General features: G+C 46.8%; 1 protein-coding gene and 1 non-coding gene across 2 annotated transcripts; both read right to left on the reverse strand.

The window, feature by feature from the left end:
* Positions 1 to 3734: 3734 nt before the first annotated feature.
* On the reverse strand, positions 3735 to 3841 carry LOC134389763 (U6 spliceosomal RNA). Its single transcript, XR_010024739.1, has one exon. It is a non-coding gene; the product is annotated as a U6 spliceosomal RNA (small nuclear RNA).
* Positions 3842 to 11176: 7335 nt separating this feature from the next.
* Positions 11177 to 16358, reverse strand: LOC134388094 (tubulin gamma-1 chain). Its single transcript, XM_063110871.1, has 11 exons — positions 16174 to 16358; positions 15756 to 15868; positions 15384 to 15551; positions 14314 to 14382; positions 13768 to 13847; positions 13189 to 13315; positions 12867 to 12953; positions 12596 to 12745; positions 11991 to 12143; positions 11746 to 11907; positions 11177 to 11558 (listed from the first exon to the last, which is right to left on the reverse strand). Exons 1-11 carry the CDS (start codon positions 16220 to 16222, stop codon positions 11361 to 11363), a joined length of 1356 nt encoding a protein of 451 aa, XP_062966941.1. The 5' UTR covers positions 16223 to 16358; the 3' UTR covers positions 11177 to 11360.
* Between the last annotated feature and the right edge of the window lie 162 nt (positions 16359 to 16520).

Genomic DNA, 16520 nt, shown 5'->3' on the forward strand with positions numbered 1-16520 from the left:
ATCAAAAATTGGCTCTGAGGTCTCTTAAGAGTTTTGGGGCTAGCTAGTTAGCTCAGTTGGTTAGAGTGCAGCCTTATAATGTCACAGGTTCAGATCCCCGTACTGGCCAGCTGCCAAAAAAAAAAAAAAAAAAAAAGCAGCAGCTCTGGAAGAGTTTTAGTTTTTGGTACCCTAGAGTTTTGTTTTTCTTGCTAATGCTCTACCTGTAGGAATGGTTGGTTCGTATTTGGGGTGAGAGGAAGCCACCTTGGTTGGCTCTCCCATGGTTGGGAAAGGCTAGAGTAGAAGAAATCCCTCTTCTGTGGAAAGGCAGGGAGATCTTTCCCTATATCCAGAGTCCATATGTCCTTGATTGTGTTCATGGTGAGTCTTTGTGAGAAATACACACTCATTTTTGACATAGGTTGGAGAAGCCTGGTGCATGTGATGAGCACTTAGCCTTGATTTTGGTTTATTTGTTGTTTTTTGTTTGTTTGTTTGTTTTCTTAAAGATGACCAGTAAGGGGATCTTAACCCTTGACTTGGTATTGTCAGCACCACACTCTCCCAATTGAGCTAACCAGCCATCCCCATATAGGGATCCGAACCTGTGGCCTTGGGGTTATCAGTACCACACTCTCTCAAGTGAGCCATGGGCCGGCCCTACTTAGCTTTGATTTTGGCACAAGCCTGTTTTTGTTTTGTTGAGGTAGAGAGGGTTAGAGTAGGGTGCCATCTCATTGGTCACTATGGCCTTTGAGAAGGTCAAAGTGACCCAGGAAATGTAATCTGGTCAGTGGCTGGGTGGCAATTGTCACTGAGCTCAGCAGAGTCTTCCCTAAAGATGTGCTCCAGAAAATCTTCTCCAGAGAAGCCTCAAAATGCTGATGCTGGCTCTTCTGCTGACAGCTGGTGCGTGCGCGCGCACGTGTGTGTGTGTGTGTGTGTGTGTGTGTGTGTGTGTGTGTGTGAGAGAGAGAGAGAGAGAGACAGACAGACAGACAGACAGTCAAGAAAGGAAAAGCAGGCAACAGAGAAGGTGTGGCCTAGCAGACTTAGTGGAAGTCCTTTTCATCCACTGTTTCAAGTTGACAAAGTCACCTGGCTGGCCTGGATGGCCATAGGGGAAGGTGTATAAGGTCTGGGCTAGACCCCGTAGGTGGGAGTTAGCAAGGGGAGGGACCTGTGTCACTGTCAGGGAGGAGTGGTTGCCTGGCTTGGTCATGATGAGCCCGCTGCCTGAGCTAGGTAGACAGGTGACAATAGAACCTGGCTGGTTGACCAGCTTTTGTTCCTAAATCCTATGCAATCTTTTGTGTGTATGGAGAACAAGTAGGGAAGAATTAAACTTGGGTTTTCAATCTTCTGACTGCCTGTCTGTTAAGAAGTACCTTCATTTCTTACCATCGGGAGTTGTTAGCATTGGGTTGGGATCCCAAGGACGGGCTTTATGAATCAAGAACATCTTGAAACAGTTTGCAAATTGATAGACCGGCAGGTTAGCTCAGTTGGTTAGAGCGTGGTGCTGATAATACCAAGGTCCAGGGTTCGATATCTGTACCGGCAGCCACCGAAAAAAGAAAAAAAGGGAAACTATTTGTTAATTAATATCTGTATTCTTTTTCTGGGGAAAGGTCTATAGCAGATTTTCAGACAGATTCATTAATCGGCAAAGGTTAAGAAATATTGGTGTGGAGCAAAGCAGAAGGAACACATGCATTTACAGGGGCCTGTTGTTCACGTGGCAGGGATATAAATGAATGCACTATGGCAGTGTGGTAATACGCAATTTGTTAGCCTACGGATCAACAGCTGCTACATCATCTGATAACAGTAGTTACCTGAGGCATGCACACACATATGGGTTGGAGGTAGTATTCAGGAACTTGCTGAGTGACCCAGTGACAACCACAGTGCATGCAGACAAATAGCTGCTAGGAATAGAACGGTCACTGTGGGGAGGTCACTGAACATAGCTGCCAGAGTGGACAGAGTATCAGATTATTCTCAGTCCTGATTCAATTTACAGTTTGTGAGGGGGCCAGGTCACAAGGATTTCCAGGGACTACACTAGACTTCAGTTGAAGATTGTCCCCTGGCTCTGGGTAGGGAACCCTCTTGAGCTGTTTTGCTATGGTTGTGTCTTAGAAGCAGAAGTAGTAGTCTGGCCTTCTTGAGCCCCTTGACCCTATTCTGTTAATCTCTACATCACCTTTTTCATGAACCTTGCAGGCCTGGTATTTTCTGATACCATCCCTGTGGCCAGTGCTCTTGTGATTCATTTCCATCCTTGGGGTCCAGGGTGTAGGTTGGTGATCCCTCAAGGATCTTCCTCTACTCCTCACCACCTGTTTCTGGTCATCTCTTGACCGTGGCTGTGCTCCTTTGTTATTGCAAAGTTGTCTTAGAGGAACACATCCAGTTGGCAACTCTGTTTTGTCCTGTGGGTGACCTTCCAGCTGTGCCAGTTCTGACCACCCCTGACTCGGCGGGTTGGGCCTTGGAACTGCCATATCTTCTGCTGATAATCTGTTTTGTGCAGCTGTCTACAGATCCAGTTCATGATTCATGACTATTTTTTGATCTTGTAGGAAATAAAATCCTCATAGTCACTAGTTTGTTTCCATTCAGGTGCTAATGGCACCTTGTATAATGTATCCATTAGGAAAACTTCCAAAGGATCAAATATCAGAAATTCAGCTACATCAAGCCATTTGGTTCTTAATCCCATAAGCTACTCGGTGTAAGAATCTTGGAATACCTTTACTTATATCATACATAAAAGGAATTTTTTAAAAAATTTATTTCTGGTGGCAGAAATTACATCTCACCCCCCACTTTTCCAAGTCCTCTCTGAAAACCATCTAGTATTAAAGTCTCAATATCCCTGATCTGTAGGCAAATGTGGTGAACACATGAATTTGTCCTGGCATACAGTATTATTTGATTACGTGGCAAGTTTTTTAATGGCGAGTAGAAGCTACAGCTTTGACATCACTCTTTCATCTGTTCAACAAATGTTGAACAGCTACAATGTGCAGGACTTGCAGTAAATATCAGAGAAACAGAGATAAAAGACACTGTCCCAGCTCATAAGAAATGCATAGGCCAGCAGGGAAGGCGGGGAAGTGAATCATCATTATTACAATATGGAGGGGGACTTGCCAGGAAAACAGTGAACAGAGTGCCAGTAGCCGTGAGGAAGGTTGCTGCCTCTTGCAGTGGAAAAGCAGTGGACTCTCATTGTTTTACCCTTTCATTTTTATCAGGAAAAAAAAAAAAAAAAGATGTCCCATGTAGATAAGAAACTTAAAACATTTTCCAGATAACCAGGCTTATCTGTCTAGGTCCCATAACTCAAAACATTTAAAAATTCTTTTCTTTTCTTCTTTATTGAAGCATAATTGATTGTACATATTTTGGGGGTACAGCATTAACTACCATTACCTGTGTGCAACGTGTGATGATCAAGTCAATATTATTAGCATATTCGTTATTACAAATTGTAATTATTCTTTATGCCCCTTACCTGATGCCTCCTCAACCCTCCTCTCCCTCCCCCACTCCCACCTCTAGTAACCATAGATTTGTTCTTTCCTTCTGAAAGTTCAATGTATTAGTGTGTGGCCTCCTTCCTCCCTTCCTCCCTCCTTCCCCTCATTCCTTCCTTCTTTCCTTCCTTCCTTCCTTTTTCTTTTTTTCCTTTGAAAAATGTGTATTCAGCTCCTTTGCCCATTTTTTAATTGGATTATTTGAAGAATATGGAACACTTCACGAATTTGCATGTCATCCTTGCACAGGGGCCATGCTAATCTTCTCTGTATCATTCCAATTTTAGTTCATGTGCTGCCAAACCTAGCACTAACAACTATTTTCAATGGAAATATTTGTAAAATATATTATTTATGTCTCCTTTCTTAAATGGATTATACTGAACAAAATTTAATCTTTCCTATCGACTCAAGGCATGTGCCATGAGCACCAACATTTCTATTTTGCTGCACTGCCCCAGACTCCTTTGAAGGTATGTTTGCCCCTAAGCCAAATGGCTGCTTATTGCTTTTGCTTTTCGTAATATCTCTCCTTATCAGGATGATAGCTCTGTTCCTAACTGATTTTACTTTAGAGTCCCTACTAGCCCTTCCTTTCTCCTTCAAATTTGTGTTGGTCTAGGAATTTACACACCTAAGCAGTTTAGAATTTTGTCCCAAGTAAGAGTAAGTAGACTGTGAATCAAAACTTGACAGGCTCACCTGTGAGTCATGTACATAACTGTACGTGAACTTGGCTCTCCAGAGTGCCCTTTCCTTTACTCTGGATAAATAAATGGATCTGTCTATTGCAGGCAAGCCCTCATGCAGAACTTGCTGAGTTCAGTGGAGGGGGATTCATAGTCCTCAGAGCCACTCATCTGCCCGGGGACAGTATTGCTCATGTGGAAATTCTTTCTGCTGGGGAGCTGTAATCTGCCCCAATGTAGTTCTCTCCAGTGGTCCTTGTTCTGCTCCTAGAGTGTCACAGAATACGTCCCCCCACCTCTTGCAATTGACAGCCCATCAATATTTGGCAGTTATCGTGACTCCTCCTAAGTTTTCTCTTTCTAGGAAAGCTGAGAAACCTACCTCGACCACTGACTCTCTGTGTGACCCTGAGTCTCACTTTCCTCTCAGTGTCAGTTTCCTCTTTGTAAAAACTGGGATATAGCAGCGCCTGTCCGTACGGTGGTTGTGGAAATTAAATGAGCTCTACTGGTATATGCAGAGTGCTTAGAACAGTGCTTGATGTACAGGCAATGCTCAGCAATATTTTCAATATGGCTTTGTATTTTCAATATTGTATTGTATACATATAGCACTTAAAATTGAACAACTTTGAGACATTTTATTTAATTTGAAAAACCACAAGAATAAAACATGATGACATGCAAAAATTATATACTTTCAGCAATCCCTCTCTAGCTTTTTAAGTATTTAACTATCCATCACTTTAATAGTTTTGTTAAAATTTTTCATATCCGTTTATATTGTATATTAATATATAGATATTGTATATTAATTGTAAATATTATAAACATTATAAATACAGTCATGTGCCTCACAATGACGTTTTGGCCCACAATAGACCACATACTCAATGATAGTGCCATAGATTATCATGGAGCTGAAACATTCCTATCGCCTAGTGACATCGGAACCTTCACAGTAGTACAAAGCATTACCTTGTTCATGTTTAGGTATGTTTAGATACACAAATACTTACCATTGTGTTACAATTGCCTACAGTATTTGATACAGTAACATGCTGCATAGGTGTGTAGCCTGGGAGCAGTAGGTTATTCCACATAGCCTAGGTGTGAATTAGGCTATACCTTCTAGGTTTGTGTAAATACACTCCATGATGTCCATACAGTGACAAAATTGCCTAATGACACATCTCTCAGAATTGATCTTTCGTTAAGCAGTGCAGGGCTGTATATATATTGTATGTTAATTGTATACTAATGCAATATATTATAAAAAGTTAATTTAGGATGTTAACTTTTTTGTTGTCCATAATATGAAAAATAGTGAGCTTCTTTCCTTGCTTGCTATTCTTATGGAATTCTAAACTTGAATCAAATATATCCACTTGATTTTGAAATAATCCTAAACTCTCATGTCTCCCATAGTTTTCAGATAGAGGGTAAGAATCCGTGAGAAATAAGATGTATCCACCCCCAAGCAATTAGGTTGCTTCTTCTTCTGTTTTTTTGGTGGCTGGCTGGCACGGGGATCCGAACCCTTGATCTTGGTGGAATAACACCATAGGTTTCTTCTTCTGTTCTGTTATTGGCATCTGTTTTTCATATCTATTTTATTGGCATTATCCATGTGTGGGCTCTTTACCTCTGGTTTCTCTTCCTGTTTACACTTCTACTCATTTATGCTTAAAATTTATTTTTTCTGGTTATCAAAGTAAAATATATCCATCACAGACCATTTGGAAAATATAGAAAAACATACATATAATACCACTGGCCAAATGTAACTCCTATTAATATTTTATTATACTTGTTTTCAGTCTTCTTTCCATCTCTCTATATATCTCGATCTTTATCTCTTTCTATATAGTCGGCCCTCCATATTTGTGGGTTCCACATCTGGAGAGTCAACCAACCACAGATCAAAAATATTTGAAAAAAACTTTTGTCTGTACCGAAAGTATACAGACTTTTTTCTTGTCTTTATCCCCTAATCAATACAGTATAACAACTATTTACATAGCATTTACTTTTTTTTTTTTTAAGATGACCGGTAAGGGGATCTTAACCCTTGACTTGGTGTCGTCAGCACCACGCTCTCCCAAGTGAGCGAACCGGCCATCCCTATATAGGGATCCGAACCCGCGGCCTTGGTGCCATCAGCACCACACTCTCCCGAGTGAGCCACAGGCTGGCCCTCCATAGCATTTACGTTGTATTAGGTATTATAAGTTATCTAAAGATGACTTAAAGTTCACAGAAGGATATGCATTGGTAATATGCAGATACTACCCCATTTTATATCAGGGGCTTGAGCATCCATGAATTTTGGTGTCTAAGGGAGATCCTAGAACCAATCTCCCACATACTGAAGGATAACTCTATATCCATATTTTTTAAACAAAAATGAAATACCACTGAATGCTTTTTCACTTCACACTAAATGGTACCAATTTACTCTTCAAGCCAGTTCCAAACTAACCATCCTAAAATACAGATTTCATCACATTCCTTCTCAGCTCAAGAATTTGCAACTGCAATTCAGGCCACAGGAAACCTCTGAGCACTTCTTAGACACGGGGTGTGGCAGAAAGAATTGATTGGGAGCCAGAGGACCTGAGGTCAAGTGTGTCTTTCACTTAACAGCTGTGTGGTCTTGGACAAGTTACTTAACCTTCCTGAGCCCATTTCCCTATGATGATAAATGACAAAAATCCTCCCTCTAAGGGCCCAGATGATTCATGCTTGAGAAAGTGCATCATGCAGGGTAAAATGCTGTACAGATGGCAACAATGCTACTTCCCCTCTCCAATAAAATTGGGAGCCTCTTTAAGTTGGGTTCATTAGGAAGCTTAGTGATGGGCAACTCGGTCTCTGTTTTTAATAAAAACTTGCTTAATTTATGAACAAATGTCTACCAGGCCTTAATTCAGCCCTAATCCCTCATACATACTGCTTCAAGATTTTCCAGTCATTCTCTGTGGTGTTCTTTAATTTGGGGTGACCAACTGTCCTAATTTTCCTATGACTGAGGGAATGTGGGCATTTCATTTTTAAAACCAAATCTGAGGGGTTTCTCAGGAGTCAAAGTTTCAGTGCTAAAACCAGAATGAGTTGGTCCCCTATTAATAACTCAGTAATGGATTTGAGGGTTGGAGGGAAGAATGGCTACCTCCAGCTTCCATGGCCAGCATCACTAAGATAATAATGCCAGTGAGATATGAGGAGGACATTTCCAACTGGGTCTCATGGGTTGTTGGACTCTAACTGCCGGGGCCTGTAGCTTTGCAAGAAACTTGATTTTACCTCTTACACTGTGGTTATTTGGCCCTGTGGAATTTAATTAAAACTTATAAATGATGAGTTGGTTAACCAGAATGTCGGTTGAAAATGTTTCGTTACTTTTCTAGGGCAGCCCCTTCCCTGCTTAAGATGCCTGAGAGGGAATGGAAAGGGAGCAAGTGTTGGAGATGGGCATTGCTGGACAGTGTACTGTATGTTGGATTTTAACCGACTCTCCACTGAGTGCCCAATTCTAGGGAGATCTAGAATGTTTGCAAACTGGCAGAGACCATGGATAAGGCTTACTAGACTGACCCACCAAACACTTTGTCCAGTGTGTGTGCCCACTGTGCTTGTCACCTCTTTACCTCATCTCAATATGCTTCCCAAAGTTGCAATCCGTAAGTTTCAGATTCCTTCACACAACTCTGTTTTTGGTTATGTGCTTCCTGCTATAGATTTGTCTCATGCATGTTCAAGAGTCCCTGGGGTCACATGACAATGGAGTGTTCTGGGAACATTACCTTTAAATGGCTAATTTCCTCTTATTCCTTTAGTCAAGAAGAAGTTCCTGTTCCAGGCTTGAGCATTCTGCTTTCTCTCCAACTTTTCCACAGCAACGCTTGTCTCTCAGCAGGGACAGTTATCTCTGTGGCTTGTAGTTTCTCAGACCACAGGGACTTTTCAATACCAGCACCACCTGCTGCCCTGATTCCCAGAGGCTTCCTTCCCTTTCCACCTGGCCTCCCACTGCCCTCTAGTTGACACACTTTGGGTTTTGCTGCTGGCCAAGAACAGGGAGGGGCTGCACTGGTGTGGGGTGATGGTTGATCTGGAAATAGCCTTGTGGGAGGGACCTGGTTCTGAAGTTGGCATTGAAGTGTGAGTCTGTTCTTACAATGCCTGGTGCTCAGCAGTCAGAAAAAGGAGACATCTTTGCGGATCCATTTCTCCCTCCCAGGGTATTTATTCACCCCTCTGGGTTGGTGACTGTAGTACTATCTAGACATGGCTTTTACTCTGGACTACCTGGGTATTTCTTCCTGCCTGGGACTCTACATTCTGCCTAACAGAATCTTGCAAAGGAGGACCTGCTTGTGGCCTGGAAGTGGGCCAGCTGGCCATTAATATGTACCAGCCTCTCTACATTTGCCAGCTCATGACCCCCACTCATCACTAGCTATTCCTGCACATGCCCCAAGTGAAGAAAGGTTGGTCATCAGGGGCGGGGGCAGTTAAGGGAGAGAACTGAGACCAGGTACCCAGTGGTGCAGAAGGAGGAAGTGAAGCTGAGAAGGGACCAGGTGTACACTGGTTTTTGCTGAAGTCATCTTCCTCCCTACTGAGAGAACAGGCAGCTGGTTGATACCAACCAGGCTGGCTCTCCCTGAGTCAGCCCCCTGCAGACACTGGCAACTGATAGTGACAGCCTGGCTGCTTTGACTGCAATGGTGACAGGCTTGTGGCCTCCCTGCCATCCCTCAGGCAACCCAGGGCCTGGCTTCTGACTGCCTGTCTGTTCATCAGTCCTACAAGGATCCCCTCTGTTCATAGGGGTCTGACCTGTATAGTGCTCACTCTGTTCACATGCAGAGCTTTATTAAAGATAAATGGTTCATGGGAGGAAAAGTATATCCCCAGGCCAATAGTGAGCAAGTATGCTCTAATGTAAAAAGGGGGGGGGATCTCAATTTGCCCAAAGTTCCTCAGTACTCTTCAGCCCCAGTAAGAGTGGCAGAAACTTGCTTGGGCTGGTGTTTCACCCTTGTGCTGAGCTCTGCCAGCCCCAATCCTTCTGATCCACTCAGCCTGACCCTCTGGTTTTGACCCCAGACATCCTGAGGGCAGGCAGAAGTTGCCAATTACCCTGACTTGGGTGATGGGGGCACTTTGTAGTATATTTAGGCCAGTTGAGGCTGACACCCCTTACCCCCACTCCAAGGATACAATCTACCCTCTCTACACAGGTATTCAACGTGCCACAACCTCTGACAATCATGAGCTCATCCAGGGGCTCCAAAAGTCCTCAGAAATAGGATGATTCTACACCAGCCTATAAACTATCACAAAAGGCAGGACAGTGCAATGGTTAGGAACACAGATACCAGTCAGTCAAACCAGGGTTTGAATCTAAGTCTGTTGGCCTCAGTTTCCTCATTTATAAAATGAGATTAATAATAACGTCTACCACTTCGTAAGGTTGTCATGAGGATTAAACAAAAGAATGTACTTATCACAGTGTATGCATGCATATTAGCCATCACTGTAATCCTCACCTTTAGGGTATATAAGACCCTAATGGGGCCCGGACAATCCACCACAGACTAAGAAGAAGCTGCTTTGCCCTTTCGATCCTGAAGATTTAGGCTCCTAAATCAAGTACTTCCCTACAGTCTTTGACCAGAAGTGGAAGTCGCTGTCCTTTAAATAGACCATCTGAGAACAGAAATATGGTGCCTTAGCTGTGGAAAAACTTTTGACCCTGCTTGCAGTCCAGGTTTTCAATTTGGCCTCTTGAAGAAACAGAGCACACCCGGGACACTAGGCAGGAACAGAGGGCAGCATTCCCCGCCTGGAAGCAGGCAAGGAGCATGCCAAAAACACCACTTCCACATGGACGGCCCACCACAGCCACGGCTGCTGCAAAAGTGGCTCAACACAACAGTAGCCAGAGCCACCATGCAGGCAGCCCACCAGACACTCAACTGCAGTGACACAAGGAGAGTCACCAGCAAAGACCAGAAAAAGAGGAGGACATTTCTCTCCTCAAAGCCCACTCCAGCATAATAGAAGCAACTGCTCTACCACGCCCCTGCTTTTCTTTCTTTCTTTTTTTTTTTTTTTTAAGATGACCGGTAAGGGGATCTTAACCCTTGACTTGGTGTTGTCAGCACCACGCTCAGCCCGTGAGCGAACCGGCCATCCCTACATATAGGATCCGAACCCACGGCCTTGGTGTTATCAGCACCGCACTCTCCCGAGTGAGCCACGGGCCAGCCCCTTGCTTTTATTTCTGATCTTAGTAATTTCTGTCTTCTCTCTTTTTTTCTTGGTCAGTCTAGATAAAGGTTTGCAAACTTTGTTATTCTTTTCAAAGAATCATAAATAAATAAACAAACAAACAAACATACATTATATGGAAACAATAAAATAAAAGAATAAATTTGTCCTCTTGACTTGATGTTCCTAGACTCCAGCTGCCTGAAACTAGTGGATCTCCTGGACTGTCTTTCCAGCACCACCCTGTTTGCAAGAAGCTTAAAGGTAGCTGGTCTGATTCCATTGCTTGCCCAGGGCCTAGTGGTAGGGGTGGTGGCCTCAGGCCCACAGATTTTGTAATCAACAGGACTCTCTGATGTGGGAACATGAAACGGGTGGAATGTTCACCTAATATAGTGACTTGTGAGAGGCAACTGGGATCCAAAGGGGGCCAGACAGAGAACAAGGTAATATCTGTGGGCCTATTCACCCTGGAAAGGAATTTCAGGTAGGTCAAACCCCACCTGTGTTCTCCAAAATTAGGCAGAAGGAAAATCTGGGGGAGACCGTTTGCTCAGAGTTGAAGATGCTAGAAATGGGGAGGGACTCCATCAGAGTGATGGTAAAAGAACAGGCATCCCCTTGCCCGGTTTCTAAAGCCTTCAAAGAGACCAGTGACTTCATTTATGTCCACTGCTTTATTAAAGATAGTCTCATAAGAGGAGAAGGAAACATGTCCCCAGGCCAACAGAGAATGTGTGTACGTGTGTGTATGAGAAAGAGACGTGTGAGGTCCCTGATCTGTGCTCTGAGGGGGTGGTCAGTCAGATGGGGCCTGGCCCAACCAATAAGGCAGATGAGGGTCCTTGTCCTGGGGGACTCACTGCTCCTGGGTGCCCCAGGAGATGTAGTCTGGCCGTGTGGCTGCATGGTACTCATCAATGAGTTGCTGCACAATCTCCCTGGACGTGTCCATCTCATTAAAGTTGTCCTTGAACATGTCCTCCTTGCGGAACTGCTCCAGGAATGCCTCCCGCTTCCTCAGCTTGTCGTACTGACGACAGGTCCTTTCAAAGAGCTTGGGGTAAACAGAAAGCAAGGGCGACAAAGAATTTTGAGAAACAATGTGGCCCAGAGAGCCAGGAAATCAAGGCTGGGCTGTACTACAGCAAAAAAGCTGGAAGCAGGGGCAACTGGGATGGAGAGAGGTGAGTCACAATCAGGAAACCAATTAGGGGAAAAGAGGTGCAAACTACGAGACTCACCGAGGAGATGCTGGTGTGGTTGGCCATCATCAGACCGCTAACACGGTGGGCTGAGGGCAGGTAGGGAGACTTCCTGGACAGGGCCACCTGGATGCTGGCTGGGCCCCAGGGGATGAAATTGGCCAACTTCCGTTCGCGGATCCTCTGCAGGCTCTTGTGGACCTGGGGTGGGCACAGGAGTGGTGATGGTAGCCTCTCCTCTAGGCCTGCAGGTTCAGGGGTTAGAACTGAGGGGCCTCACCCACCTGGGTGGGGTCCACCTCTCCCTGGATGATGTTGAGGATGGCAATGTAGCAGTGGTTGGTCTGGCGGTCCCGGCCTGTGGACACCATCACGTTCTTGGGCTGTAGCAGCCGCCTCATGACATCTAGGACCGTGGTCTTCCTTACGCTAGCCACCTGATGGGACAGTGGGTCACAGGGACCAGGCCAGCACTCAGGGCACAGTCCATTGATTCATGGACAGAGAACAGCGGTCAACACATGTTCCCGTCAGACTCGGGGTAGGAGGGTCTCTGTGGGGAATGTCTTTAGATTCAGGTCTGTACTGAGTCTCTGCCACAGGATTACGGTCTTAGCCCTCCTCCGCTCAGCAAACTCGTGCCCTTGTGCAGTAGCAAAACCCAACTCCATACAACCCAAGCCCTGCAGGAGCCAAAGGCAGAGGGAAGACAGGAAGATGGGAAGACAGAGAGCATGTCAGCAAGAAAGCTGTAGATCTGTGCCTGAGCGCAGAGCCTCTGGGAGCTGCAGAGGGCAGCTCCTGGGGTAGTGGGGGAAAGAGAGAGACTAGGTTGGGGCCTGCCAGGTCCAGGGCCAGCCTGGCCTGGGCCACTGAGGGTTGCTCTTACTGACTGGTCCGTGGTGAGGGGGGTGTAGCCGGTCATGAGGAAGTGGAGCCGGGGTGTGGGAATGAGCGAGGCAATGAGGCCGATGAGGTCGTTGTTCATGTAGCCAGGGTAGCGCAGGGTGGTCGTGCTGGCCGACATGATGGTGGACACCTGGGGGCAGGGGTGTCACTTCATAGGCTTTGGCCTGGATGAGCCTCCCTTCCCCAGATGGCCCTCCAGCAAGGAGGGTGTCCAGTCCAAAGGAGTCCAGGAGTGGGTAGTGGGTGCTCACCAGCTGGTTGATCTGGGAGAAGGACGGGTTCTGGATGTGCAGGCGGTCTGTGGCGATCCGGTTCAGGGCTGTGTTGTCCAGCACCACCTGGGGGGACAAAAGAGGGTGGCACATTTATGGGAACAGTGAAAATAGGAAACCCGCCTGAACTTAGGCTCTGAAGCTTAATATCCTTTGAGCCTCATGGCCAGAGAGTCCCATCTAAAAGGGACTTGCACAGGCCTCTGGCAAAGGAGGGCTCAGAATGGGCTTTTTAAATGCATGAAGATGAATAAGTCGACAGGGACACTGGGAGTGGGGAAAGGTAGCATCCAGGACTCACCACACAGTCTGCGTTCTGGGTCAGCCTCTTGAGCGTGAGGAGTGAGTTGTAAGGTTGTACCACCACGTCGCTCATCTCATCCTGGTTGGGAAACACTGAGTACGTCTGCACCAGCTTCTTGGGGTACCTGGTGGGGGTTGGGAGAAAAAGATCAGGGCAACAGACTGGAGCTTGGTGAACATGAGGTTCCCCAACACCTGTCTGGAAAGCAGCTAAATCTGGAAGGGGAAATTGGGTGGGTCACAGGATCAGTAGAGAAGGGAAACTTGACTTTTGGAACTCTGTAACCCCCAAGGGAGAAGGGCAGAGAGACATCTTAGGATCTAGAGTTCCAGCTCCTAATCTGGCCACACTCCCTGGACCTTCGTACCTGGCCCAGATCCTAGGCTCCAATTCCCACCACTAGGAGTGTGATTGGGTTCTCAGTTGTTGTAACTTCACTTTCTTCACTATAGGAGAGACTAGAAGGGCTCTTTCCTACTCCAGCACATAGGGATGTTTATCTGCAGGGCCTCCCAGTCACTTGGGAAACCAAGTTGGAGGACATGTCTCCTCCTAGTCCCCCAAACACAGACTTACCTGTCATTCAGCCGTTCTAAGAGATAGGAGCCCAGGCCAGAGCCTGTCCCCCCAGCGATGGAGTGACACAGCACAAAGCCCTGCATGGAGAATGGGCAACAGTGTCCAGGTATCTAGTAGCAGAATTTCAAACTGGACTCACCCCCCACAATTTCTTTTCTCTTTAAAGATGACTGGTAAGGGGATCTTAACCCTTGACTTGGTGTTGTCAACACCATGCTCTCCCAAGTGAGCTAACCAACCATCCCTATTAGGGATCGGAACCCGCAGCCTTGGTGTTATCAGTGCCACACTCTACCAAGTGAGCCACAGGCTGGCCCTTCACCCCACAATTTCTTGGACTCCTATCTTACTGAGCCCTTCCTTCCCCTACGGTCCTTTTACATGTACAGCTTAGGAGACTCTGCCTTGTCTCCAGCAAGGCCCAGTAGCTTCTGTACAGTGCAAAGGGTACATGGGTGGGTCTTGTGCTGAATAGATAGCTTCTAAAGGGTGTTGCCAAGACTTCCCTATGTCGGCTCCCACCAGCATTCCTGGGACACTTACCTCTAGACTGTCACTACCATCTGCCTCCCGATCTATGATGTCAAAAATGTCTTCATGGATCTTCTCTCCCTGTACAGACAGACATGGGGGGGGGGTCAGAGTGGGATAGGACCATGTGATGAGGGTCATGACCTCAGAATAGCCACCCTTGATTCTCCTTATAGCACCTGAAAGTACTTTTTTGTAGCATAGGTGCCCTGCCTTTTATTTTTAAAAGATGACCGGTAAGGGGATTTTAACCCTTGACTTGGTGTTGTCAGCACCACACTCTCCCAGTGAGCTAACCGGCCATCCCTATACAGGGATCCGAACCCTTGGCCTTGGTGTCGTCAGCACCACTCTCTCCCGAGTGAGCCATGGGCCGGCCCCTGCCCTGCTTTTAATCTACATTGAGAGGCAGTACAGCACAGTGGTTAAAAGCAAGCACTCTATACCCAGACTACCTGGGTTCATACATTAGCTGCAGCCCATTTAGCTGAGTGCCTCTGGGCACGTTATTGATTTCTCTATGCCTGTTTCCGCTTCTGTACAATGAAGGTAATAATAGAGGTCCACAGACCCTTATCTAAAATCCTTGGAGCCAGTTATGTTTTGTAATTCAAAATATTTCAGATTTTAGAAAGATAATATGGTACATATATGTATATTAAATAAAACCCCAGAGGAGATCTGAGGTGCATTAATCAAATACATTAATATTTCTGTAATGAAAGGTATGAGTAATAACAATAAAATGGACAGAAACTCTAAAATAGTCTGTCTCCATTGAGATTTGGTTTTGCTGCTCTTTTGGCTTCAGAGCTTTTTGGATTCTGGAAAGGCAGATAAGAGGCTGTGAACCTGTAGTACCTCCGAGGTTTAAATAAGTTAACACATGTAAAGCACTTAGAATAGCCTGGCACACAGCACCAGCTAGTGCAGGTTCTTAATATTATGTAGTTAACTCCCTGCAGCCATGTCTCTCTCCTTCCAGCTCTCATACATCCTGATCTGGTTTCATCTCTCTGAGAAGTCACAGAGCCTGCGGCCACACAGGGACTTGTGGGCCCTGCCAGGGAATAGCAAATGACCTGGGAGAATCCACTGGCCCAGTTGTTGCCAGCTCCTCCTCCATGCTCGGACAGGTAGATGTTCTCTGGGTTGTACAGCTTGGCATAGGGGGAGTTGAGGATGGAGTGGATCACCCGGGGCTCCAGGTCCAGCAACACGGCCCGGGGGATGTAGTGCTCATCGTCCGCCTGTCAAGGGGAGTCCAGGAAGGGGCCCAATCGGCTAGGACCTGCCCAGTCCTCAGTCCTCCCAACACTGGCTCCTGCCGGCCCTCCCTCCTCAAGCCAGCCGCCTGGCCCTTTTGCCCAGCGGATTTCCCAGTACCAGGCCGCTGCCCTTCCCTTCAGGGACCCCCGGGCCACGGCCGGCCCTGGACAAGTCGCTGGGGGCACCTGGTAGAAAAAGACGTCCTTGCGGTCAGTGCCCTCGGTGGCGAATTCCTCCACGATGCCCTCGGGGCTGATACCATGTTCCGCGCACAGTTGTTTCCAGAACTCGAACCCAACTGGGGGGAGGAGGCGGGCGGGGGAGAAAGAAGATATCTGGACCTCGGCAGGTTCCAATTAGGAACTGGGGGGCGGAGCGCCTGGGTCCAGGAATAAGAAGTGAAGCCCCAGGACTCGCTCCTGTATGCCAGCGACTGGGTAAGGAAGGACCCCTCGGGTTGGGCAACTGGACACTGGGTCACGGATGTCCCGCCTTTCGGAGAACTACAATTCTGGGAAGGACAGATGGAGTCCAGGATCTCACAGCGAGAGCCCATTGAATCTAAGGAACCCGGCTAAGTGGAGGGGCCGGAGGTTCGCTCACTCTGATTGCCGCACTGGCCCAACTGTAGGGTGATGATTTCCCTCGGCATCGCTCCTCAGGCTCCGGCGTTGAAGCTGCTCCCGCCAGCAACGCCGTCGCAAGCCTGCCCGCTCGCTGTAAGACGCAGGCGCCAAATAATGGAGCTTTCTCCTCTCCAATGAGAACTGGGTTCTGGCAATGGCACTTCCTTATTTATTTGGCTTCAGTCATACAGATTGCGCGTGCGCGGCTCCAGCCCGGGCTCCTCGCTCTGGCGCCGGGTACATTCTTTGGCGCCGCGTCCTTCCCCTTCTCTGGGTGGACACGTGCTTGAGCCTGTGCGCAAGCGCACTGTGGGAGAGGAGGCC

The sequence above is a fragment of the Cynocephalus volans genome, chromosome 10 (genome assembly GCF_027409185.1).
Source record: "Cynocephalus volans isolate mCynVol1 chromosome 10, mCynVol1.pri, whole genome shotgun sequence".
NCBI classification, from domain to species: Eukaryota; Metazoa; Chordata; class Mammalia; order Dermoptera; family Cynocephalidae; genus Cynocephalus; species Cynocephalus volans.

Excerpts from the sequence above, each read along its gene's own strand:
- LOC134388094 (XM_063110871.1), bottom strand. The coding sequence starts at position 16,222 with ATGCCGAGGGAAATCATCACCCTACAGTTGGGCCAGTGCGGCAATCAG. Across the intron at positions 15,869-16,173 it reads GGGCCAGTGCGGCAATCAGA|TTGGGTTCGAGTTCTGGAAA; the intron begins GTGAGCGAACCT and ends TCCTCCCCCCAG. Across the intron at positions 13,848-14,313 it reads ATGGTAGTGACAGTCTAGAG|GGCTTTGTGCTGTGTCACTC; the intron begins GTAAGTGTCCCA and ends TTCTCCATGCAG.